This window comes from Rhinichthys klamathensis, unplaced genomic scaffold (assembly GCF_029890125.1).
Source record: "Rhinichthys klamathensis goyatoka isolate OS25496 unplaced genomic scaffold, OSU_Roscu_1.1 h1tg000624l_1, whole genome shotgun sequence".
NCBI lineage: Eukaryota > Metazoa > Chordata > Actinopteri > Cypriniformes > Leuciscidae > Rhinichthys > Rhinichthys klamathensis.
The window spans coordinates 497,880-524,093 of record NW_026607073.1 but is presented as its reverse complement, the minus strand read 5'-3'; the positions used below and the strand labels follow the sequence as shown (position 1 = coordinate 524,093).

At 37.6% G+C, this 26,214-nt stretch overlaps 1 protein-coding gene across 3 annotated transcripts; it reads left to right on the top strand.

Moving 5' to 3' along the window:
- The first annotated feature begins 5,365 nt into the window (after positions 1-5,365).
- Positions 5,366-25,965, top strand: u2surp (U2 snRNP-associated SURP domain containing). Of its 3 annotated transcripts, none has more exons than XM_056240914.1 (26): positions 5,366-5,512; positions 6,437-6,535; positions 8,794-8,905; positions 16,234-16,355; positions 16,455-16,522; positions 17,518-17,606; positions 17,786-17,821; positions 17,940-18,022; positions 18,114-18,279; positions 19,401-19,612; positions 20,161-20,204; positions 21,820-21,924; positions 22,311-22,377; positions 22,459-22,625; positions 22,759-22,921; positions 23,013-23,092; positions 23,190-23,277; positions 23,371-23,508; positions 23,633-23,813; positions 24,024-24,098; positions 24,187-24,250; positions 24,471-24,627; positions 24,724-24,834; positions 24,919-25,046; positions 25,130-25,312; positions 25,444-25,965. In XM_056240914.1, exons 1-26 carry the CDS (start codon positions 5,468-5,470, stop codon positions 25,580-25,582), a joined length of 2,922 nt encoding a protein of 973 aa, XP_056096889.1. In that variant the 5' UTR covers positions 5,366-5,467; the 3' UTR covers positions 25,583-25,965. The 3 variants fall into 3 exon arrangements, with proteins under 3 accessions (XP_056096889.1, XP_056096892.1, XP_056096890.1); XM_056240915.1 differs by having other exon boundaries at positions 5,367-5,512; positions 25,145-25,312; XM_056240917.1 differs by lacking the exon at positions 17,786-17,821.
- Positions 25,966-26,214: the final 249 nt, after the last annotated feature.

Genomic DNA, 26,214 nt, shown 5'->3' with positions numbered 1-26,214 from the left:
AAGGGCATGACAATTTTGCACTGGAACGCAGCCAGAGCCATTGAAAAATGTCATATTTAATGTCAAAATCCACCGGAAATATAGACCATCCGGGGACTTCTGGCATAGGCCTACTCTTTTCAACATAGCCTACTATGCTTTGGGACACACGTATTTTAATCTCACGTACTGTTTAGCATGGATAGTATGGACCATAGACTGTAAAAAAGTATGGACATTGAGACGAAGGGCATGTCTATGTTTTGGCCTTCAAAGTGATGTCATAGGCCTACCTGCACCAATCTAGAGAGACTACATTAAATATATTTTTGGTGTTCCCATTTGCTCAAATAGCAAAGGGAAAACTCCACACTATGTTTTCACAACTTTCAAAAACATGAAAAAATAAAGAGATATTGATGATGGCAGTCAGAAGAGAGAAAGATGTCAACTTTATCATCAGCTGCTTTATTTAGAACACCCTCACAACAGCGTTGTTTTGCAATGTAATTTGCAAATGTAATATAATATAGTGTTATTGTGTATATACACTCACCGGCCACTTTATTAGGTACCCCATGCTAGTAACGGGTTGGACCCCCTTTTGCCTTCAGAACTGCCTCAATTCTTCGTGGCATAGATTCAACAAGGTGCTGGAAGCATTCCTCAGGGAGTTTGGTCCATATTGACATGATGGCATCACACAGTTGCCGCAGATTTGTCGGCTGCACATCCATGATGCGAATCTCCCGTTCCACCACATCCCAAAGATGCTCTATTGGGTTGAGATCTGGTGACTGTGGAGGCCATTTTAGTACAGTGAACTCATTGTCATGTTCAAGAAACCAATTTGAAATGATTAGAGCTTTGTGACATGGTGGAAGTAGCCATCAGAGGATGGGTACATGGTGGCCATAAAGGGATGGACATGGTCAGAAACAATGCTCAGGTAGGCCGTGGCATTTAAACGATGCCCAATTGGCACTAAGGGGCCTAAAGTGTGCCAGGAAAACATCCCCCACACCATTACACCACCACCACCAGCCTGCACAGTGGTAACAAGGCATGATGGTTCCATGTTCTCATTCTGTTTACGCCAAATTCTGACTCTAACATCTGAATGTCTCAACAGAAATCGAGACTCATCAGACCAGGCAACATTTTTCCAGTCTTCAACTGTTCAATTTTGGTGAGCTCTTGCAAATTGTAGCCTCTTTTTCCTATTTGTAGTGGAGATGAGTGGTACCCGGTGGAGTCTTCTGCTGTTGTAGCCCATCCGCCTCAAGGTTGTGCGTGTTGTGGCTTCACAAATGCTTTGCTGCATACCTCGGTTGTAACGAGTGGTTATTTCAGTCACTGTTGCCCTTCTATCAGCTCGAACCAGTCTGGCCATTCTCCTCTGACCTCTGGCATCAACAAGGCATTTCCGCCCACAGAACTGCCGCTCACTGGATGTTTTTTATTTTTTCGGACCATTCTCTGTAAACCCTAGAGATGGTTGTGCGTGAAAATCCCAGTAGATTAGCAGTTTCTGAAATACTCAGACCAGCCCTTCTGGCACCAACAATCATGCCACGTTCAAAGTCACTCAAATCAACTTTCTTCCCCATACTGATGCTCGGTTTGAACTGCAGGAGATTGTCTTGACCATGTCTACATGCCTAAATGCACTGAGTTGCCGCCATGTGATTGGCTGCTTAGAAATTAAGTGTTAACGAGCAGTTGGACAGGTGTACCTAATAAAGTGGCCGGTGAGTGTATATAGTATAGTGTTATAAATGTAGTTTTTTAATGAAAATATAAAAAAAACTTTATATATTTACGATGTTGATGACCGTTACAACACGTCATCACAGTCTGTGAAAAGGGTCCAGATTAGGGAATATTCCTCAGAAACCTCATTATATGAAATTTTTTTACCGTTTTTTTTCTTTTCGTTTTTTAAAAAGCACGCTTTAATTTGTCTGTTTATCATCTTCCCAAAATGTTTATTTCACATTTTTTAACATCTATCAATCAGTCGTTTGGCACGTCATTTGTTGGCTAACATAGCCTGATAGCTAACTCAAGGACGCAGGGATTGAACATCTGTCTGCATGGTGACGTCACGCGCCTCCCTTGCAAAGTAGCGCTCGGCGCAGTTTCCATATTTATATGTCGTCGTTGGCTCGTCATTTATTTGAAAGTTCTCTTTAATATTAAGCAGCGATATGAACACGTTTTCATGGCTTCACGGAGGTATGTACATGAACACCTAAATCCTAAAATTAACGTAGATAACAAATCCGTCTCAGACATCCACCCTTGTGGGATGATGCAGTGATGATGCAGGGTATTAAACGGATGCTGCCTCCCGACTATAATGGGATTAAATAATAATAATCTTATGAAAATTCTGCGTATTTTGGTTCGATTTAATTATTATTTTTTAAATATTTCGGACCAATTATCTTTTTTCTTCTAATGTAATCATGTTACATATGAGGCATTCATTTTGGCTTCATTTGCGAGTGTTGTCTAGTAGCCTATAATGTTCTTTATTCTGTGTATTTAATTTCTAATAGGCCTGTTTGCCATAGTTTAACTGTTATGATTTTGATGCTTTAGGTCACAGGGATGGAAAGTTGTATTTGATGCTGGATGTGCAGGCATTCTGAATGCATTGCCTCCGGCTGTGTCAGTGCTTTGTCCATCAGAACACAGGCTTCCAGTAGGCTATCAGCAGGCACACCGGATAAGGACATATTCAGCATTACCAAGATGAGATTCACATCTAAATAGGCCTTAAAGTGTGCTTTTGAATAAATACACCTGCTGCCAGAATCCGATTTGTCTGGCCTGTGGTGCAAGTCATGATGTATATCCTAAATCTAAAACAGGTTCAGCAGTTCATCAGGTCCTGAAGAATCTCTTTTTGCACTTTTGGCTTTCGCTTTACGTGTTCACAGTGGACCTTGATTTAATGTATTTCAATTAAGGCACGCGGTGAATGCCAAGAGCGGAGCCACATATCCTTCAAAAAATTTAAAGCTGCCTGTTCATGACTATTCTAAAGGTGTTTCTTTCAATACATTTATGTTAAATTCCTAGTACACTACTAAGCCTACTTGCAATGTTCATACTATCAGACCGGTAGATTTCTAAAGCCTTAACAAGAAGCTCTTCCATCATCTCTGTTTGCATTGGCATACTTTCATATGGTCATGTAAGTATTCACAATTTTGTGATATTTCAAACAAAATACGGACTGATATTTTTTTAATGTTGAGCACCATGGTCAACGCATCTGCAGGTCAATTAAAGGTCATCCTCCTTTTTTATTTTTGTTTATTTAAGGTTTCTGACAGGCTTATGTTTTTCAATTGTATAAATAATTTTGAAAGTGTGTATTCTACCATGTAAATTCAAAGTGTAAATTCTAACATGTTTTTTTTTCTTTCGTTTTTTTTTTGACAGTGCATTGTTGTCTAGAATAGCTACATAGTTTTTAACTGGTTGAAATCTGGTTATCCTGAAGTTGTGTTGTAAAATCTGTCATGTCACCTCAAATACAACACAACTTCAGGATAACCAGATTTCAACCAGTTAAAATCTCCAGTTAAAAATTTGTAAATTCAAAGTGTAAATTCTAACATGTTTTTTTTTTCTTTCGTTTTTTTTTTGACAGTGCATTGTTGTCTAGAATAGCTACATAGTTTTTAACTGGTTGAAATCTGGTTATCCTGAAGTTGTGTTGTAAAATCTGTCATGTCACCTCAAATACAACATGATGCAAATCTAAAACTTCTATTAGAATGCTTACACCAAATAAAGTATTTGCATGAATATGAAAACGGTGTACCGTTTGAAGCTGTTTAACAAAGATTACTAATATGATCAGCTTTATTGGAGTCCTTGCAACACATTTCTTCATAGGCTTCTGCTTTACTGATATGTGAAATTTACTGCACGTAAGGAGTAATTTCATGTCAGCAATTCAGCATACATTCATTTCAAGGGTTGACGGATTCATGCTGTTTCTTTTTATGCTTCTTATCAATATTCTTACAAAAATTACATTTAATTTATTGTCTGGATTCAAATTATTCATACATTTGCACCATTTAAGTGTTTGTCTCAAAATACCATTCAAGGCAAAGCTATCTGAAGTGCATTATACAGACTTTTTAATGCTGCACATACATTTATGCAGGAATTACTGTTGCAGAAATGTTATGAAAATGTGTGTAGGCTATATTAAAAAAAACATATACATGACATTAGTGAAAATACAAAATTATAAACAATAAATAATGAATGTCAATCACTGCAAAGTGCTGCAGAGTCGTCTTTGATACTGGGCGCTAAAGTGGGTCCAGTGTTGGGTGTAAATCATTTCTACTACGTAATTAATTACTGCAACTTAATTACTTTTCCCTTGAAAAAGTAAAGTAAATGATTACTCTTAAATTTTTCTGATGTAATTGCATTATATACTGTATAGACTATAGAAAAATTATATATAAAACAATTGTATCAAAATTAACATCTAATGTTAAAATAATGTAATTTTTCCCCTTTAAATACATTTGTCAGCTCAAGAATAATTTATACAACATTACATTATTTGAAAGAATTAAAAGTGCAGTTTCATGTCTATCCTTGTTTTGTTCAACTGTTTGAGGTTGATATGGGATTTTTTTTTATAGTATAGTATAATGTAAGTAATACATTTAGAGAGAGTAAGAAGCACAGTAATGTTATTAGGCCACAATTTTAAAGATGTAATTAACTAGTAATTAATAACTTGTTTAGAGTAGCATACTGAGTGGGTCAGAGCTTCCATATTTGAGTAGCCTACTTTTACTTTATGCAGCATACAGAATCTGCTTGAACTAAAGCTACACTTCACTGAAAGTTTGGATAGGCCTATATAGGCTACTAAAAAATTATTTACATTGGCAAATATTACATTGATTGACCCATAGCCTATGTATAGCCTATGTCTTGTTGCAAGCCAGTTTAGCACAGCAGGTGGCAGCCATTGAATGGGTAACGTTAGCTATACCGTGTCTGGCTGGTGTTATTGGTCGGGCTTTCATCTGGCAAGGGTAGGGGCAGCTTGTCATCAATGAGTGAAACCAGCTTAACACCAGCTTGACCAGGATGTGAGACCAGCTTGAAACAGCTGGAGACAATCTTAAACAAGCAAGACAGTCTTAAACCAGCTAAGACCAGCAAATCATCTGTAGTAATGGTCAGAGTAAATTAGACTAGGTACCACATTGCATTGGTACAAAAACAATTATTTTAAAATAGCATACTGTAACATTTCAATGTCTAGTGCATCAATAACAGTCCACGTAATGTATACACTAGTACACAGATTGTGCTCATAGGCCAATGCCAGGACATTGACATCTTGATCGGTCTTCACTGTTACGTCAAATGGACTCGTTCACACTGGGAGAGTGAACGCGCTTCACGCGCTTGCACAGTGTCGGGCAAAATGGCGGACAAAACGCCAGGTGGGGCGCAGAAAGCCAACTCTAAGGTATTTCATGACTTTTCCACTTCATATCAGTATGTTAAAGCCGACCATTCTTGTTTATGACAAGAAAAGCGAAATAATATTGTGTTTGACTCAGTGGTGTTTCGCTCTGTGGTACGAAAAAGGTCCATTGAGTTGCTCGGTTGTGATGCTAACTCGCTAGCAGTCGTTAGTTAGCTAGAAACCGGCGGCTGCACAGATTTTTTTTAATAATAAAAATTCCCGGGCTAAAATCTGTTTGCCATACATGCTGCATTTGACCCTGTTATGTTTTTTAATTCTCTTGACACCACCACAGAACATGAAATAAGTTAATGTGTGTTTATTGTGTGCTGACAGAGTTAACACGAACGTATCTTTGCATTAATTACTGTATTGCATTCATATATGGACGCTATACTAGAGAAGATGGGCTTGATATATCGCTGTGAATATCTTATTTACGCGTTCAAAGTTGTGCTAACTTGCTCCTTTTGCTTTGACGAGCTAACGTGATAATGTTCGTCTTTACTGTTAGCCACGTGAAAAAGGGTCAACTGTAAAGGGAGACACAGCTGATATAGTGCCTTAAACATATTTTCTGTATTTGTGTTATAGCCACACCAGCTCATCTGTCCTGATGTTTTCAGTGATTGGTTATTAACGTTACTGCAAAGTGCACATCTTATATGCATGCCAAATAATTACATCTTTACTTCACATAAGCTAAACAAATCATTGCCGAAGATAGATAGACATTAATTGTTCCTTCCCTTTTTCCCTTTCCTTTGTGCAGTTTTGTTTTTATACGTTTTGGAAAGTATATGAGGAATGCACTAACATCTATTTTTTCCCTAGGCAAGACAACTAAAGGTCTGTGACTGTGTATTAAGGAAGGGAATGTCATTGTTGACTTGTATAATTAAATATTTTCATATTTTCATGCAGGCTTTATTGGAAAGTAAGTTAAAGGCCTTTAGTATCGGCAAGATGGCGGTTGCTAAAAGAACACTAAGTAAGAAAGAGCAGGATGAACTCAAGAAAAAGGTAAGTAGATGAGGTCCAATACCAGACTAATACCATACATTAAATGACTGAGGATCACACGCTACTAGACTTCAAGTCATTCTGAAACTACAAACTCACACAGAAATGTGCAGATCATTGCTAGTAGGAACAGCATATCAATTGAAAATATGTGTTTTAAAATCATCTCAAAATATCAAACATGGTTGAAATCCTCTGGACGGTTTCATAGTCTAAAGCTAAAAAATCAATCTGTGCCCAATCGTACACTTACTTTCAGTGAAATCTGTTTACTCCGACTGCCCAAAACCTGCAGACTGGCTCTGGCAACTAGCAGTCATAGATCCAATATGTTTGAAAGGGCCTCATGTTTCTTTGTGGGGGGGTTTTATTATTATTATTATTTTTATAAATTCAGAACAACTTGAAAGTCTGATTGTGTGTGATTCTCAGTCGTTTAGTAATTGATTTCTCTGCCTAATATTTCATAATCTGCTCACATTTTAAGATTTTAGTGTGTTCCATTTCCAGTCTTAATTTTAATTTTAGGGTGAACCATCCGCTTTAAGTCATCATTTACTCAACCTGGTGTTGTTCTAATGCAGTATGCCCTTCTTTCTTTTATGGACCACAAAAGGAGAATAAAAAAATGTCCTGCTCACATTCGTCTATATAATGGCAGTGAATATCGACCAGCCTCAAGCGTTTAAAAAAAAAAAGCAACAGAATCGTCCGATACGACAAGTGTTGTATATTCCAAGTGTTCAGAGGGGTATAGCACAGGGTTTGGTGATAAACAAACCGAAATGTAATTATGTATTATTTATGAATACTTATTATTATTTGTTAATAATTTATTTTTGTATTGTAGAAATGTATTATTTAAAGCTGCAGTCCGTACCTTTGTTTGTGTTAGCGAGTACATCATGAATCCATTTTCCAAACTGTGTTTTTGTATTATCCTGAATCACTATGGTACACCTTTTTTGTATTATCCTGAATCACTATGGTACACCTCTAATAAGTATTTATATTCAGAATATTTTAGACTGGTACGGGTCCTACCACTGCGGAGTAGCCCAGTACCTGCTTGACTCGTCATAGACATAAACAGAGAGAAGTAGCAATGTTCTTCTGCTAAACGCATGCAGTTATGTTGTTTATTAACCGCTAGAGTGCCAAAACTTACGGACTGCAGCTTTTACAAAAATCATGTCGTTGGTCTTAACTGCACGTTTGTGAGACTCTTATTAGCGCCGCAGTTCACTCCAACTGTCCCAGAAAAAGCACACAAGTTGAAAGAAATCAAGATGAATTCAAACGCGACGTGAAATACAACTCCTTGAAATCCCAAAAAAGTATGTGTGTACCTTCTTCACTGAGTTGAAATCTTTGTTTGTCAGTCAGAATGACAGTTGACAGATGTGAACGCAATAACTTGCTGTTACGACGAACACAACAGATATATTCCCCTCAGAGAAGAAGGCACAAGGGTTGTATTTCATGTCGTGTTTTTGTTAATCTAGATTTCTTACAACTTGTGTGCCTTTTCTGGGTGAGAGGGAGTGAACTGCGGTGCTAATAGAGTCTCACGAATGCGCACGTCGCGTAACTGCACAGAGAAGACCAGCAGCCAAGGTCAGGATTTTTGTTAAATAATACAGTACATTTCGATTTACATACTATAGTATACCCCAAGAACACTTGGAATGTACTGTGCGTGTCACATGGGATCATTCTGTGATACTTTTGAGTCTTTTTTTTTTAAAAAATCTTGATGCTGGTCGCCGCCATATTCACTGCCATTATATGTACAAGCCAAGTGGGACTTTTTTTTTTTTAGATAGTATACACGGCATTAAAATAACTCTTGGGTGAGTAAACGATGACTTCATTTTCGGGTGATTTATCCTTTTAAGATGCAAAATTCAGTAACTGACTTGCATTTTACTGATCCCCTATAATGACACTGATTTGCAAAAATACTTCCCAGTCTAGTCAATCTTCAGTGAAAATTACTCTGTGGCACTTTTCTTAGTGTATAAATATTGTAATTAATTTTAGAGATTTCAGAATTTCACTGCATTATAGTCAGTTATCTTGTTCATATTCACAATAGCACAATTGATACATATTACTGTTAGACCAAAAAGCAGTATTATCAATGCACAGAACATAAACACATTGGTAAGTAACTGTTACATCCCAATAAATCTCACAAGTTTAACATAATTCCACTTTATCCACATTCCACTTTTGCAATCTGTGATTTTTCACAGGAGGATGAAAGGGCAGCTGCGGAGATCTACGAAGAATTTCTCGCTGCGTTTGAGGGAGGTGAAGGAAAAGTGAAGACGTTTGTACGGGGTGGGATTGCTAATGCCACTAAAGGTAGGATTATCATTTGGATGTTGCTGCAGTGACCATAAGTTTGAACTCTTTATCTGAGATCAAGGATTTTTCTTCATTATTTGGAGTCCTCCATACAACCATATCAAGAAAATGGAAAAATGCATGTGAGACTACATGTATATATAAATATAACTTTTATAAAAAATAAAATAAATAATATAAATTATATATATATATTCAAAAGTTTGTTTTTTGACAAGACTTTTTAAAATGTTTTTGAAAAGTCTCTTATGCTCACCAATGCTACATTTATTTGATCAAAATACAGTAAAAACAATAATATTGTAAAATACTATTTCAATTTAAAATAACAAATTTTTAGGGATGCACCGAATATTCGGCCACCGAAAATTTTCGTCCGAAAGACTTTTATCACCGACTTTTATCTATTACTGTACGTTCACACCGCCGCCCGTGAGAGCGGCAAAATTCGCTCTCGCCGCCCTGCCAGCGACGCCGTGGAAAGATTCGTGGACGCACTGATGCTCTGACGTAGATCGAATGTTTGGTCTTTTTTAAAACTTTATTTAAAGGGGCCGTAAAGCAAACAAGCATGTCGATCTTTATTTTTGCAGAAAATTGATCGATGGAAAGAACTTAACAATTATAGTGGCATGTTTGCTAACGAAATAAACCAATTAAAAGCCATTTGTGTGGTGTGGCTTTTGTGTTCATGGTTAAGTGCTATTCTAATTTGCTTTCCCGCTGAAAAACAAGCCTTCTAGCGCGAAAATCTTGCCTATAAATAGTGTTGCGCGCCTTCTTATCAAATTCAAATGATAAACCTCTCTTCTATTTTGCTTGGGAACTAATGTGGTCGGAACCAAATTTACTTGACTGCGTTCTCTGGAATCCTCTCAAACGGAGCACTTCTGCATTCCGATTGGTTGACGCCGGTTGCCGCCAAACCGCGTCATAACTCATTACCATAAAGTTTAGCTGATTTCAACTTCTCGCCGCTCTCACCGTCCAAGATGCGCCGCCCTCGCCGGAGCTCGCCGCTGGCTCTAATTGAAAATGAATGACTTCCGGCCACTTTGACGCTCTCGCCAGCGGTGGTGTGAACGCACAGTTAGACCCCTTTTCAGTTGGTAAACATGGTGACGTTTTTATGTGGGCGGAGCTTAGGTGGAGGCTAAACGATCCTTCTGGTCGCTTCATTAACGCTAGTTAACAAGTTTTATTAGCTTGTTTTTTTAACAATGACTGGAGAAAATCAGATTTTATCTTTAATGTGTAAGGTCACTCACTGTCCAGGACTAGGGATGGGAATTGAAAACCGGTTCCACTCGAGAACCGGTTCTAAGTTTAACGATCCATCGATATTGTATGCCCTCGACGTTAACGAGTCCTCTTATCGATGCTCCTGTCAGCCACAGTATGTAGGCTACAGACCGTGAACTCACAACTGTCCCTTTTGTCCTTTATCAAGCACCATAGCACGGCGTCCAAAGCGAATTTTTGTACCGCCAAAGTCTTATTTGATCGGTGAGTAGTTGATCTGCTGCGCTTGTGACAGGGCGCATGTTAAACTGAACGAGCAGAGAGAGAGAGAGCCCCGGTCGCGCGCGCGCACGCACGCTCTCTCTTCGGAGCAAGGCTTCACCGTCTCAAAACTAAGCGTTGTCTTCCTCCTCTCTCTCCCTCGCACATATTAATCAAAATAAATGACACGATGGTATGGTCGGGAAACTAAAGTTTCATGTGGAGCATTCGGAGATTTGTTTTTCCTGAATTGGGCTACCGCTGGGTGTGAATTGTGCTAAAATACGTTGCCTAATCTTCTCTGTGAAAAGCGTTCCGCACATTCAGCTGACATAAACCACATAACGGAAAAAAAACTATCCATTGATGAAATGTTTTCTGTGATGACACACGTCTTGTGGGATGTCCCAACGCGCCGGGATAATCACACAACGCGCACACGTCCGATAATGACACGTCCAATTCGCGAACTAATGACTCATTTGAACCGATTCGTTTTAATGAATGGTAAGAACTTTTCTTTCCAACACTGAAGTCACAGGACGTTTAATCAGTGTATAACTAATCGGTAATAACTAAAAGGTTCCATTTATTACATACATTACATAAAAAGTACAGTTTTAAGCTTTAAAACAGTGGTTCTCAACCTTTTTTGGGCCAGCGCCCCCTATCCAATATCCAGGTCCCCGACCGCCCCCCACCCCCAAACTAATGAGCGAGCAGGAACGAGTAACAGATGAAATAAGTACAAAATTGTCATTTATTAATACAATCGAACTATACTCCACAGCGATTAATCCAAAAAACAAGCTATAAACTGCATTGAATAGCAATAGCAGTGTTTCTCACAGGATTTTTGGTAAATCTGTGGTGGGTGAACCTCGGGCCTTCTAGGGGGGTTCGGGGGGCAAGCCCCCCGTAAGAAAAATGTGTGCATTTTAATGTTAAATGCATCAATCTGGTGCACTTTGAGAGTTCAAAATTAAAAGCTCCAACCCATATTCAGTGTGCAAATTAAACAAAGAAAAATTCAAACCTCTTTTAGTTGTGTTTGTCTACATTACACTACTACATAATAATAGTTATATTATATTAATCCCATGACATAAATAGCCATATATTATAAAACAAATGCACTGAAAAATAAAGGACAGTCATTAAAGCGGTAATGTTTGCACGTAGGTTTTATTAGCATTTAGGAGAGTATTGCAAGAAGCTGCTTACATTAACCTTACTTAAAAATAAATATACAATCATGATTTTTCATGAAAAATTATGTTAAAATTGTAGGCCTAAAATACCTTGGTATCAGGTATAATTAATACAATTACAATTAATTTGGTTTGTCGTGATTAATTTGTTTTCATAATCAGTAAAAAGAAAAATCTTCTAACAAGAATAAACACACGAACAATTCAATTATTATTGTATTATTATTTGTTTTTATATCTTGAAACTAACGTTACCCAAGCAGCGTTTCGCGCTCAGATGTGATGGCGGAATGAATAGCCTACATTACCAAAATGTGATTGCAGAATATATTTAAATATTAATATAATATAAAAATTATCCATCAAATTGTCATTTTCAAATTGAGTTAACAATAATGCCTGACCAGTAAATTACTTGGTGAACAAAGAAAACATTTTGGCATTAGGCATTGGAATTAGTTAATGCCTAAAAAATTTAAAGTTTTACCTTATAAATAGAATTTAGTTTAATTTTGAAATTCGTCGCCGGAGTAAATGGGAACATGATTTATTGAAAATATTTGAAAAAATAGAAGTGTTTCAATACTTAAGTCAATACTTTTTAATGGCATGTCAACTTTCCATTCCTCCGCTGCGTGACTCTAGCCAGCGCTGGATTGTTGTCAGCGCGAAACACATGTTTGAGCGCGTGAATGCAGATTCTAGCCAGCGCTGGATTCTAGTCAGAGCGCTGGTCTATAACTGGAAAAATAATATAGTCGTTGCAAAAGTAACGATACATAGCTTAGGCTACATGTACATTAAACTGGAAGAAGAATCACAACAAGCGTGTCGGTGAGAACACTCATTTAAACAGCATTCACACCCGAACTTGACTGCACATTATATTTTTGACATTATTGATACTGCTTTCAATCGTAATGCAATAGAAATGAACACAAAAAACCTGCTAGTATACTGACGGTGGACTTGCGGTCAGGAGTAGGCTAGAACGGCCGCGGACGAATGATTTTCTTTTTTTTATTTGAGCGCTGCTGACGTTTTCTTTCACGCGCACCATAGACGTGCGCGCACACACAATATGACATCACAATCTACGCATATGTTTTACAACATAATTTAACATATATGGTCCTAACACTTTTTTAATAGCCCACTTAAAGTGTTTATTACAAATAAATTACTAAATGCTTAAAATGAATCACAGTAAATGAACACAAATTTCCGTTACTCGTGAACGCCCCCCATTAACACCTGAACGCCCCCCTTTCAAGACTCTTGCGTCTAACGCCCCCCGTTGTTCTCTGAACGCCCCCTGGGGGGCGGTACCGCCCCCGTTGAGAACCACTACTTTAAAACAAATAAAACCACTTGTTCGACTACTTGTTGTATGACTACTTCCACACAGTGCTATCAGGAATCGATAAGAGAATCGTTAAAGAATCGGATCGATAAGCAGAATCGTTAGTGGCATTGATATTGATAAAATCTAATCAATTCCCATCCCTATCCAGGACCGCGATTGTTATTTTCAAAAGTTAATTTTAACGGAGGGAACCAGATTGGCCGACCCGTAGCCTACACGCTCACTTAATGCATGGGCGATCTGACAGGATTAACGCTACCTCCGGTTGAGTGGCCTGACTTCTACACTAACCTTATAGAGAAACCGAGCGTAAAGAAAAACTGAGGCCATATAAATCTTTAGATGTCTATAAATGTGCTGAATGGTCATGTACAAGACTTGTGTGGTACGATCCGCAGTTCTGCCTAGCCAGCGCCAAGAAGACGACAATGTAAAGAGTGACATTACGGTGCCTAATGCTGTATCTGGAATTTTTATTACTAGGAAATATTCTTAGAAATAAAAATTCCAGATACAGCATAATTAATTTTTCATCGATTCTTGCACCAAACAACACAAGAAGATTACATTTAATAATAATAACAATAATTTAAGCTTCTTATTATGTAGCCGAATCTGTGCTGGTTTGTATTGGCCACCTCCAGTTTTCACTTTGTTTTGCCTCCAGCTAGCGCCGTGACGTAACTGTGACGTCGGCCCAAAAGGGGTCTATACGGCCGAAATGTTGTGATGACGCAAACAGAAACCGCGACCTGCACGTGCTTGTCTGAAGCAACATGTCTGCGGTGTGGACGTATTTCAGTATATCTGAACCCGCGAGGAGACCAAAGCCTTGTTTATACTTTCGCCTGCCTCCGCAGCGCGAGTCTCCACAGACAGCGCGCGCACCTCTCCAAACGGTCGAGGCGTTTATACTTGACGCGCTCGCCGTTGTACTATTCTTTGAAACGACAGGGGACAACTCAAGTAACTGTCCTCTCTAACCATCAGGAATCGGTGAGAAGAAAGATAAACACATGACAATGTTTAATTTTTAGTATACCACCACCAATGCAAAAATAATCATGTAATACCCAGTAAACCCTGAGATTATTACTTGTGACATTACAAAAAAATATGTATATGGGAACATCTATGTATACAACTAAACGCTCTCTTAAATATTTTCTAATTTCACTAAACGTATTTCATTGTTTCGTGTACATTTGTATTAAACATGGACCTTTGTTCATTAAAAATGCTTTTTATGCTATTGTATGCTCATTTGTAAAAATGTAAGCAACTAATTTAGTCGTTCAAACTGGGTGCTGGTGTGATGAGAAATTCCTGCTCGGCTTTGTTTTTATGAGAGAACATTTCATTTTAAAACCTTTCTGCAGGCCAGTAGATTATTATTTAATTTACACATGAGTGGGGTCAAGTTAAACATTTTAGTTTGAATTTTATTTTATACTGTGCATTGTGCTAAATAAATATTTGCATAATTTGTAATTGATTTATTCTTTGAAAATTTTATTTTAATTTATGCAATTGCAATGCCTTGATTTTAGTTAAGTTTGTACACAGTCATAGCCATAAATGCAATGGTACGAACAATTGGCATAATTTCTTTCGGTGTTTCGGTTTTTGGCCTGGTTTCGGACAAGAATTTTCATTTCGGTGCATCCCTACAAATTTTCTATTTGAATAGCCTATATTTTATAATCTAATATATTCCTGTGATGGCAAAGCTGAATTTTCAGCATCATTACTCCAGTCTTCAGTAGCTGCGTTTCCACTGTCGGGCCAGAAGCTCTGCAGCGCTTCACTAAAACACGCCTCTCTGGAGCAACGTCACACTAACCCATCATTTCACGAACAAATGGAAGTTTTATCAGAAAACTAATCACAAAGAAATCACTGGAAACAGTGTGTTCACAAAACAAACATGATAAAAGCGACCGTTTGCTGGCATTTTTGTTGTTTACTTGAATATTTAAAACCCAAGCATCGATGTTTTACCACAGGTTTACAATACAAAAATTATACATTGATAAAAATTGCACATTAGTCACACAGAAATAAAGTGATTTAGCCATGAGACCGTTAGGTCTATTTCACAAAAGAAAGAGGACACACTTACTTATCCAGTCGCGTCTGTTTCTGTTTAATTACAGGACATATTTTACATCACATTTAGAAAGAATGATAATTTCTACAAATATATATGATGATAATATGAATGATAATACTCTACTTGTATTTTGTGCCTGATGAAGACCTGAGGGTCGAAATGTTGCTTTTAATAAATTCTTTTGGAGCAGTACTTTTCAGTGTGCGGACTTCACACTTCTTTATTTTGTTAATTTCTACAAATATGCCACTAAAAATACGACCTGAGGAGCTTTAGCACTCTCTCCCAGTAGTAGGTTACACTTATATTTTCAGTTAGAGAAACAGGAAGCTCCCAAAAAAAAGTTGCTTTATTTTATGATAGTCCAGTATAAAGAGACGAGACATAGGCTACTGACAGATAAAAAAAAAAAACATGATTGTGATAACCTGTGATCAGAATCCACATCGGATCACAAACAGAAGGCATTCAAACATGAAAGTGAGTTTTGAGGTAAATTATTTTAAAAGTCTTTAATGCTGACAGACTCATCCGGCGCTGCTGTCTCGACTCAGGTAAACTCCGCCTCTGTTCGTAAACACTCCCCAGCCCCCCTAGCTGGCCCACTTTGGACCAAGGTATTCGTCGGGCCAAAAAACCCTGGCCGTTGGCCCCAAAGAAGCTCTGACGAGGCCCGATCAATCCCCGGAAGTGACAGTGGAAACGCGACTGGCCCTGGCACGCACTAGCACGCTCGCTTTTGGCCCGACAGTGGAAACGCGGCTATTGTCACATGATCCTTCATAAATCATTCTAATATGCTGATTTATTGCTCAAGAATCATTTCTGATCAGTGTTTTGAAAACAGTTGTGCTGCTTAAATTTCTTTTTGGAAAACCATGATATATATTTTTCTAATATTCTTTGATAGATGGAAAGATCAAAAGAACAGCATTCATTTGAAATGGAAATTTTATGATTCAGTGTTGTAAAATTAGGAATCTCTAATAAATCATTTCTAAAAATTCCAAACTTTTAAATGATATATAAAATTACTTTGCTTTTTTTTTTTAAATTATGCAAAATGGTCAATTTTATGTACATTCCTCTTAATTGTCCCTGCTTTAATATCTGTGTTACATATCCATTACAGAGGAAGCGGCAGTCGATGAAAAAAAAGGAAAGCTCTACAAACCGAAGTCAAGAGTTTTGGAGGCTAAAAATTTTTTACCTTTGGATACTCCACCACAGTTTTTAGCAATAGATAAACGCAATGTGAGTCTTTTGTCATTTATTTTCATTTGACCTTATTTATAAAAAAAAAAGAACCTATTTTGTGTTATTTACCCGTTCTTTTTCTATTATATTGCCTAGGCATCGAAGAAGGGGGATAAAGAAAAGAAAAAGAGCAACCTTGAACTCTTCAAAGAAGAACTGAAACAGTAGGTGTTCTTTGCGTTCTTATTTAAAGCTGCAGTCCGTAGCTTTTTTTGGGTTAAAAATGATCCAAAATACATATTTGAGAAAATACATAACCAGTCAGTGTTCAAAACTATCTGCTTGCCTTAGCTCGATTCAAAACGGTAAGCTTGTAATAATGTTTTTAATTTCAGTGGTACTGGTGGATTTCTGCGGGAGATTCGAGCATGTCTTTGCGTCATTACGTCACATCTGTACACATAAAGGAGTCTCGGCTAGTAGGCTATATTGCGTGTGAGGATGTTGGAGGTGGAGATTTATAGCCTTTTCTCACAGCACTTGATATAATTAAACTTATCAATTTGATGGCGGATCCAGAAAGGTTCAAACGACAATCACCAGCGACAACAGATTCACCCGCTGTAAATGCCAAAGACTTTGGCTAAAGAAAAAAAGAGACTGCAACCGGACCCATGCGAAAACAAGGATACATATCGGAAGGACATTACATGTAGTCACGCAATGCTGATGTTGTTAACATTAACAATTTGAGAACAAAGTATAATTTGCACGGTTTTGCAAATTATTAGTTTTGCAAAGATTTAATTGTTAGATTTAATTTGATTGTTAGATTTAATCAGCGCGATTTACTGCAATGTCAGAACCAGAACAAAAGTGGATGTTTCTTGTTCAGATGACATTTTCCGGTGAAAATTATTATGTTGTTTTTAATTATATCAAGTTCTTTTTACTTCCAAAAAGAATAATCTGTGATTCTGAATGCCAGTATCCACATCGACTGTGACTGACAGCCGCACACTCTCCTCAAACATTGTTCATCCGCGCTGTGCCGTGTCGAGGTACAACTTGCGTAAAGTTTATAATTCCGCGAATAACTGCAATTGCAGATTTCGAACAGAAATGGCGACAAAGAGGAAAAACTGCGGACTGCAGCTTTAACTAATGACAGCACCTTTAATATGATGATCTCAAATGTAATGCTATGTTTTTTTTGTAGGATACAGGAGGAGCGCGATGAGCGTCACAGGTTAAAGGGCCGAGTCAGTCGTTTTGAGCCTCTTCCCACATTGGAAGGAAAGCGATCCTGTAAGTTGTTCTTGTTTTTTTCCCCCTAGTTCCAGTTTCACCCTATGTTCACTCATGGCGTCAGACCCAGTCAAGTTTGCGCCCCCACTCCACATGTCTCGGCCACTGCCACAATTCAGCAGTGTATACGCTTTCAGATTCAGGAAACAAAATTCACACTGCTTTTCTTCTGCTTTTAGCGGATGGTTCTTCACGAAGAAACCGTCCGTCCAGTGGTAATTTTGTTTTATATACTGTGTAATGCAATGGCCTTTTTGCAGTTTATGTTATCCCATCATGGAAGAAGGGATGGTAAAACATCAGTTGTTATTCAAAGCTGCTTTTTTTTTTCAGTCTTGGATGATTCAGCTCCTGGCTCTCATGACGTTGGTGATCCTACAACTACAAATCTGTATTTGGGGAACATAAATCCTCAGGTAGCTGATCTTTTTTTCCCGGGTGATTTATTGTTAGGTAACGTCTCAAGCACAAAAATTTCCATTCTAAAACTGCTCTTTCACCCTCCAGATGAACGAGGAGATGCTCTGTCAGGAATTCGGTCGCTATGGTCCATTAGCCAGTGTGAAAATTATGTGGCCCAGGACTGATGAGGAGAGGGCCAGAGAAAGGAATTGTGGTTTTGTAGCCTTCATGACGAGAAGAGATGCTGAACGCGCACTTAAAAATTTAAATGGTAAATATATTCTTATTTTGATCTATTAGTGGTCAACCAATATAACATAATAAATTAACGCTATTTTGCTCCCTTTTTTTCACATCTGCAAATAAGGTTTTTTATTTGGCCGATAAGTGTTGGAAGTGGGACTTTTATTATGACAGCTCTAATAACATAGCACCTTAGCAGGAGCTCCAATTCTCCTCCTCCATTAGTTCCCCGTGTTTAAAAGTTCTGTCTAATAATTGAAAGGCAAATGGTATAATGCTTTTTTAAATATGTACTGGTAGCATTCAGCAAATACTTTTCTTTTTTGTGTGAAAAAATCTAATGGATTACAGAATCAAGAAGTTGCTATATGAAGCATAAATCTGTTTATTTCGCAATTATATTTAAAATTATTTTTACTAAATATTATATAAAATAACTAAATTTAATTGCAGACATTATGCATGTTACTATCTTTAAATGGTGAGATGATATATATAGGCCTATATCAGCTTTATATCGGCCGTCTGCCACCCTGCTCTCTAAAGCCACTTTTCCACCGTTGGGCCAAACCATTCTTGTTGCTTTACTGTTCCATTCCGTGCCAATCCGGCCCAGCCGGTACGAATATGGTTTCATTTCCACTGAGGCTGACAACAGAGCTTTTTGAAATGTAATACAAATGCATCAGTTGTTGCCTTTATAACGCAAGAGTTTTCAGACGATATGAGATGTAAATAGCTACCGTGTTATGGAGGATTGTCGGATATTTCTAATATTAACTTGTTTACTTCGCTCAAATAGCACACTTGGCCAGCTACTGAGAAACTGGCAACAGACAAGTGATTAATCCTGAGTGGCGACGTCAATACACGCATTCTACCAGCACGGTTAGCTGACCAAGAATTCCAGGCTGAGAAATTGTGCCGTGCCAAACCAAACTCAAATGGATATATATCTATAACTATTCCTTACCACTCTTAGAACCGTTCATCTCAATGGTGAAAAAAAGTGGCATGAGATTTCACCATTAGCCATCAAAAAATGTAATCGGTCAACCACTAAAATCTATGCATTCTTTATAATCACTTTGCATTTATTGTTTCCCTCTTGGAACTAATGAATAATTTGGCAAATTCTGACCATTTCAGGCAAAATGATAATGAATTTTGAAATGAAACTGGGATGGGGCAAAGGTGTACCAATTCCTCCTCACCCAATATACATTCCACCTTCAATGATGGAGCACACCCTCCCACCTCCACCCTCCGGACTGCCCTTCAATGCCCAGCCCAAAGAGAGGCTGAAAAACCCCAACGCTTCAATGCCTCCCCCTCCGAAGTGCAAAGAGGAGTTTGAGAAGGTAACTTGGCATACGTGGGACAAAAAGATTTTGGTTAGCATGGTCATAAATGTAGTTAGGGTAAATTACTTTCTTAGTAATGTTTGTTTATATGCATTTTATTTTTGTGTGTGAAAGAGGTGCAGACATTTTTCAAAGTTTAAAAAGTTTTTGTTCATAGAATTGTGCAATTTGACTAAAATCCAATAAATTACATTGTGTACCATGCTGATTGTACCGGTAAGTGTTTTGGAGTGTAGATTACTTATTGTCATTGCACAAGACATTTTATAGGTTTTGAATGCAAGTTAAGATAAAACTGTTCTCCTTTGATACTGTCTGCTTGAAAGAAATGTAAAGAGACTTTAAAAAAAATATATTATGAATGTAGATTGTGTATGATTTCACTGCCTCTTTCTCTAAGGAATGTGTTCAGTCAAGTTTTAAAACTGACACCGTAGAACACGTTTGTTGTTGGAGTATATGTTGCATTTAGTGTTATGCCTGTTTCTTTTTAACAATACTCACATATATTCTATGTTTATTATCTGATGTGACTTCATATCCAGACTCTGTCGCAAGCCATAGTCAAAGTGGTTATCCCAACAGAAAGGTACATGTTTTTCTTTTTTTCCAAATTCTTATGAAATGTAGAGAACTTATCCCATCTCTGTAGATTGAAAGATTGGCCATATCCATGCTACCAGAGGCTGGTTTGAGTGAGCAATAGTTGAGGCCTTGCATGAAAATCAGGAGCAGCTACTAACAATACAAATCACACACATGCATTGCATTTCTCTACAAAGGGTTTGCATCATACTGCTCAGATAGTGAAGGTCATATTAGTACAGAGTTCTGTGGGTTTATTGTTTTGGTTGACACATTTCTGTTCAAAAGTTTGAGGTCAGTCAATAGTGATAAAGACATATATAAAGTTGCAGCGATTTCTGTTTTGAATAAATGTTTGTTTGTTTTTTTACCTAGTTGTCAAAGAATCCTAAAGAAAATGTGGTTTCCATTAAAAAAAAACTGTTTTTAGCATTGATTATAAGTGTTTCTTGAGCAGTAAACCAACATATCAAAATGATTTCTGAAGCATCACGTGACACTGAAGACTGGAGTAATGATGATGAAAATTCAACTTTGCCATCACAGGAATTAATTACATTTTAAAATATATTAAAATAGAAAAGTTATTTGAAATTGTATTATTTCATAATGTGACTGTTTTACTTTGTCTTGCATAAGAAACTTCTTTCAACAACATTGAAAAATCTTACCAGCCTCAAACTTTCGAACAGTAGTATACATTTTGAATTAATGCTGTTTGGTGTTTGTAGAGCCTCCTTTTAGACAGAACTGTTGCAGATGTTAGCGTTATGGCATGCTTGACCGGTGGTTCCACTAGATTTTGAGAGAGTGGTTCAGGTTTAATCAGACACACTACATCAGATGTTATTCATTACAGCACTACTAATTTAGCAACTAAAACACTACACAATACACATTCACCTAGTGTCAGTTACACAAAAAACAACCCTCTGGCTATTGCTCACTTTAACTGCCCCTGTATCATGGCACAAAAGCAACACCCAATCCCCATAGTCTCAGTGACCTTTGACATTGGCCTTGGTGAGCAGCACAAGTTGAACTGTCTGCAGCAGCGAGGGACCAGAAAAGCGTCACAGGATGGATTGGGGAAAGTATACAGAATGATTGCCTGACATTGGTATGATCGGCTCCAATACTTGTGATTTGTGTTTCAGTACATTTGAAAAACATCATCTCTTGATTTTATCGGCCACTTCACGAGCCAGTCAGGAAGCCAATTGTTGTCCCTATATCTTAACTGACTCTAGAAGTGCTTACATGATTTTGTCCCTCTCCATCCACACTTGTCTATTGTCAATAAGCAAGAAAAATCACTGTCACTCGGCCTCACATTTAGTATCTCAGTTGCACGTCCAGTTATAAGTTACAAGGGCAGAATGCTATGGCTGAGACTCAGATGTAGATGTAGAGAGCATTGAAACGTTTTGATTGTTACAAGCTGTTAGACTGCCAGTCAGTTTTAAATGTTAAAAACACAAACATGTCAATTGACTCATGGATAGTAAGTGCAAGGATGTTGCATTTCATCAAATGTCATAATGTAGCAGTAGCATTTGTTTAGGTGTGGCTGTTGATGGCGCTGAATCTGTTTCGCTTTAACTGTGTTTTTCTCGTAGGAATTTGCTCTCTCTCATCCATCGAATGATCGAGTTTGTTGTGCGTGAGGGTCCCATGTTTGAAGCCATGATCATGAACAGAGAGATCAATAATCCACTCTACAGGTCAGTGCATTTTTATGAATGAGGCTACTTTAAAAAAAAATGAACATTCACCCCATCTATTTTGCAAATGCATGTTTAAGAAACAATTTGACTATCATTTAAAATAAAATGTCATAACTGGATCTTCCAGTACAGACTTCTCCAGTCATTGTCTGCTTAAACTCTGCCCCTTTCTTACAATCGACTGCACTCTCGCATTTACTTCTGCCTCCATCCAATCTGCAACCAATTAATAGAAATCCCCACCCTAATTTTTTTTCCAATAATTCAGTGTTTCGGTCAGACGTAAGTCACAATATGGAAGAAAAGATCTTAAGTGATTTAAGTCAGACAGTAGTGATTTTTATAATTTGATTGTGTATTCAGAATTGATTTGTATTCAACAGATTTTTATTTGAAAATCAAAGTCCAGCTCATGTTTATTACCGGTGGAAGTTATACACCATATTACAGGTTAGTCTTATTTATTTTCATGATTTTGTCAAAAACGTATTGAAATGTCCAGACATAAAATTTCAAAATGTCCGCTCATAGGGCGAATCTCCAACAAAATGGAAAACAGAAGACTTCAGAATGTTTAAGAACGGATCTTTCTGGCGACCACCGCCTCTCAACCCTTATTTACATGGCACTCCTGAAGAGGAGGAGCGCGATGATGACGATGATGAAGAAAGTGGCAAGAAGGGCACCTTGAAAGACGAGTATGTCTTTGTATTGAAATCTGTCTTAATGGATTCTATGGAGATCTTGAATTCTTCTTGTGTGGAGCTACCAGGCTTTTGGTTGTATTCAGTATTGTTGGTTGTGTGTACTAAATGCTCTCGTCTGCTGCAGCGAGAGGGATAAACTGGAAGAGTTACTCCGAGGTCTCACGCCGAGGAAGAGCGACATAGCTGACGGCATGTTTTTCTGCCTCACGCATGCCGATGCTGCTGAGGAAATAGTGGAATGCATTGCTGAGTCTCTGTCCATACTTAAAACACCTCTGCCAAAGAAGGTTACTTCTACTGTAGAATTAAGATTGACAATTATGATTATTTGATTCATTCATCACTTTTGTTTACATCTGCATTTCTGTCCTCCCTCAGATTGCAAGGTTATATTTGGTGTCAGATGTGCTGTATAACTCATCAGCAAAAGTTGCTAATGCCTCTTATTACAGAAAATTGTAAGTTTTACAATAATTTTTAAGTGCGCAATCAAGGTATTAGTTCTTGTTTGTCTTTTTTTTTTTTTATATGTGTTTGTCTTTTATTCTTTTACAGCTTTGAAACAAAACTTTGTCAGATATTTTCTGACCTAAATGCCACTTATAAGACGATACAGGGCCATTTACAATCAGAGAATTTTAAGGTGCGCCATTCGGCTCAAATTTTTAACCCATACTGGTTTATATTATAAAGTTAACTATCTGGAGTTGACGTTTCTCAATTTTGGTCCTCACAGCAACGAGTAATGTCCTGTTTCCGTGCATGGGAAGACTGGGCAGTGTATCCTGATCCGTTCCTGATTAAACTTCAAAACATTTTCCTGGGACTCGTCAGTCTCGATCCAGAAAAGGAGATTGAAGAACTGGTGCCAGAGGTTAGTTTGGTAGAGAGTGACTGATTGAGTTATGATTCATAGATTGTCAATGATAAGATTTGAGTTGTCACAACTCATCTCAGCATGGACTGAATGATTGCATGTTTATTGCGTTTTTACTTAGCTGCCAGAAAGGACTGAGGACATTGATGGTGCTCCTATTGTGGAGGAGGAGCTGGATGGCGCTCCTTTCGATGATGTTGACGGCATGCCCATCGATGGAGCACCAATTGATGGCGCTCCACTCGATGACCTGGATGGAATGCCCATCAAGGGAACAGATGATGATCTGGATGGTATTCCTTGTAAGAATGCTGACAACATTGTTTATTTATTTTACCTTTCATACACTCAACTCCCACTTAATAGACTCAACACATCACTCTATTCCAATATCGACAAGAATATACTTTACAATTACATTAGAATTGCTAAATGTCATTGCAGATGTTCTAAAATAAATTTGTTTAGGAAAAAATGTCAGTACTTTTTTTTTTATTATTATTTTTTTTTAGTTGATCAAAAACCAGGTTTTAAGGTCGCTCCGTCAAAATGGGAGGCAGTGGATGGTGCTGCTTTGGAAGCTCAAGGTTAGTCCAGATTACGTTCATCACATCATCTAAACCTTAGTTACCTCCTCCTGTACATATCATAAAATAGATTTTTCTCTATTTTTAGCTGTAACCACGTCAAAATGGGAAATCTTTGATCTGCCAGATGAATCTGAGAAAAGTAAATCAAGGTACATTTTCCTAGTTCTACTAGGCTTGGGAAACTCATGATTATTAAATGTTAAAGCAAATGCAAAGTCTTAGAAATGTCTGTACTGATAATGTTTTCTTGTTAAGCTCAGTTTAAAAATGTTAAATTTAATCTCTATAAAAAATTTCTTACAGTAATCACAAAAATCACCAATACATTTGCCATGCAGTTTTGATCTAATTTTCACTTTCTTGTCATAGTTCAACACGTGAAGCTGAAAGTAAAGACACTCTCAGAGGTTCCAGTGCTGCAGAGCAGCAGTCCTACAGTAATCCTGTTAGAGAAGAATATGATTCAAAGTCTGCTAAATTTTTTGAGATGAGCGAAGAGAAACGTGCCAAACTTCGAGAAATTGAGGTATACCTAAATGCTAATAAGTGTACTAAACATAATGCTTCACATTCTTGAAGCTTTTAGAGATCCCAGTCATGTTTTTCTTTGTTTGTGTTACAGCTTAAAGTCATGAAGTTTCAAGACGAGCTTGAATCTGGAAAACGACCCAAAAAATCTGGACAGAGTATTCAAGAGCAAGTAGAGCTTTACAGGGACAAGTTACTACAGCGGGTTAGTATCAGCTTAATTGTTTTTGACATTCATCTTAGTCCTTCCATTTTGTTTGAAACCATAATTTTTTTGGAACTTGTTCAGGAGAAAGAGAAAGAGACAGAGAAAGACAAAGAGAAAGAGAAAGAAAAAGAAAGAAAAGACAAAGATAAATCTGATGTGTCCCACAAAGAGAAGGACAAAGATGACTCCACACCAGGCAGAAAAGAAAAGTAAGATCCCTCCATAAGACCCTGAAACTCTTTCAGCAAATGAGTGAATGTCTTTCAGAAATGGAGAACTCAATGCATTTAAGATTGTTTATTTACAGAAAACGGAGACACAGTCCCTCCCCCAGCCCCACCCGAAGTAGCAGCAGTAGGCGCGGCAGGTCGCCCTCACCACGATCAGAGCGCTCTGATAGATCCTATACGAAAGACAGCTCTCGGTTGTCTTATAAAGACTCTCCGAGAGACAGTAACCGCAAGTCTTCTAAAAGGTAAACTAATGATTTCATCTCTTCATCGTCACAGCATAAAATCAATCCTGTGTGTTGTGTTGTCATTACAAGCATGTTTATGGAACTAAGCTGAATGTAATAATCGGTCTCATTTTTAAAAATTATTTTAGGTCTCCTTCACCCCCAAGAACACCTAAGAGGTCGCGTAGGTCCAGATCAAGAACGCCTAAAAAATCCTCAAAGAAATCCAGATCTCGGTCACGATCACCTCACCGTTCTCACAAGAAATCCAAAAAAAGCAAACACTGAGACTTCTGGCTATGAAAATATGCCTGGGTTGTCTTTTGTGCCTCAAATTTGTCCTGTAAATCAGTGTGAGGGACATTCCCTCTTTAACCCATCCTTGTTTTGAAGCTCACTCGCATTGGCACAAGAACAGTGTTCAAGGGTCATCAATTGGGTGTTTTATAATGTCATTTAGGAGCTTCATTTGATGTTCCAAATGTCCGAAAAGAAAATAACTGCAGTGGTTGGGGCAATCTTCCTTCAACACAAAAACTATTGTCTTATTATTTTTTTCTTTTTTTTTCTTTTTGTCATTGTTTTTAGATCCCTTGAAACTGACTTAAATTAAAATAGTGTAAGTTTCAGTTGTATAGATGTTTGCTTTTCAATAAAGACAATTTATGTGACTTCTCTGAAATGCCTTAGTATTTCCTCTTGCATGCATCCCAAATAAACATTGAAGTCTTAAACCTAGTCTATTTAAATAACGAACCAATTTTATGCTATTTTTTAAACATTTAATTCTAAACCAGTGGTTTTCAATCTTTTAGATGACCACATATGATCATTGTTGCTAAAAGGCAGCTACTGTATATATTTTTATGTGTAAAGACCCAATTTATACTGTGAAAAAAATAATATAAATATGGGGAACA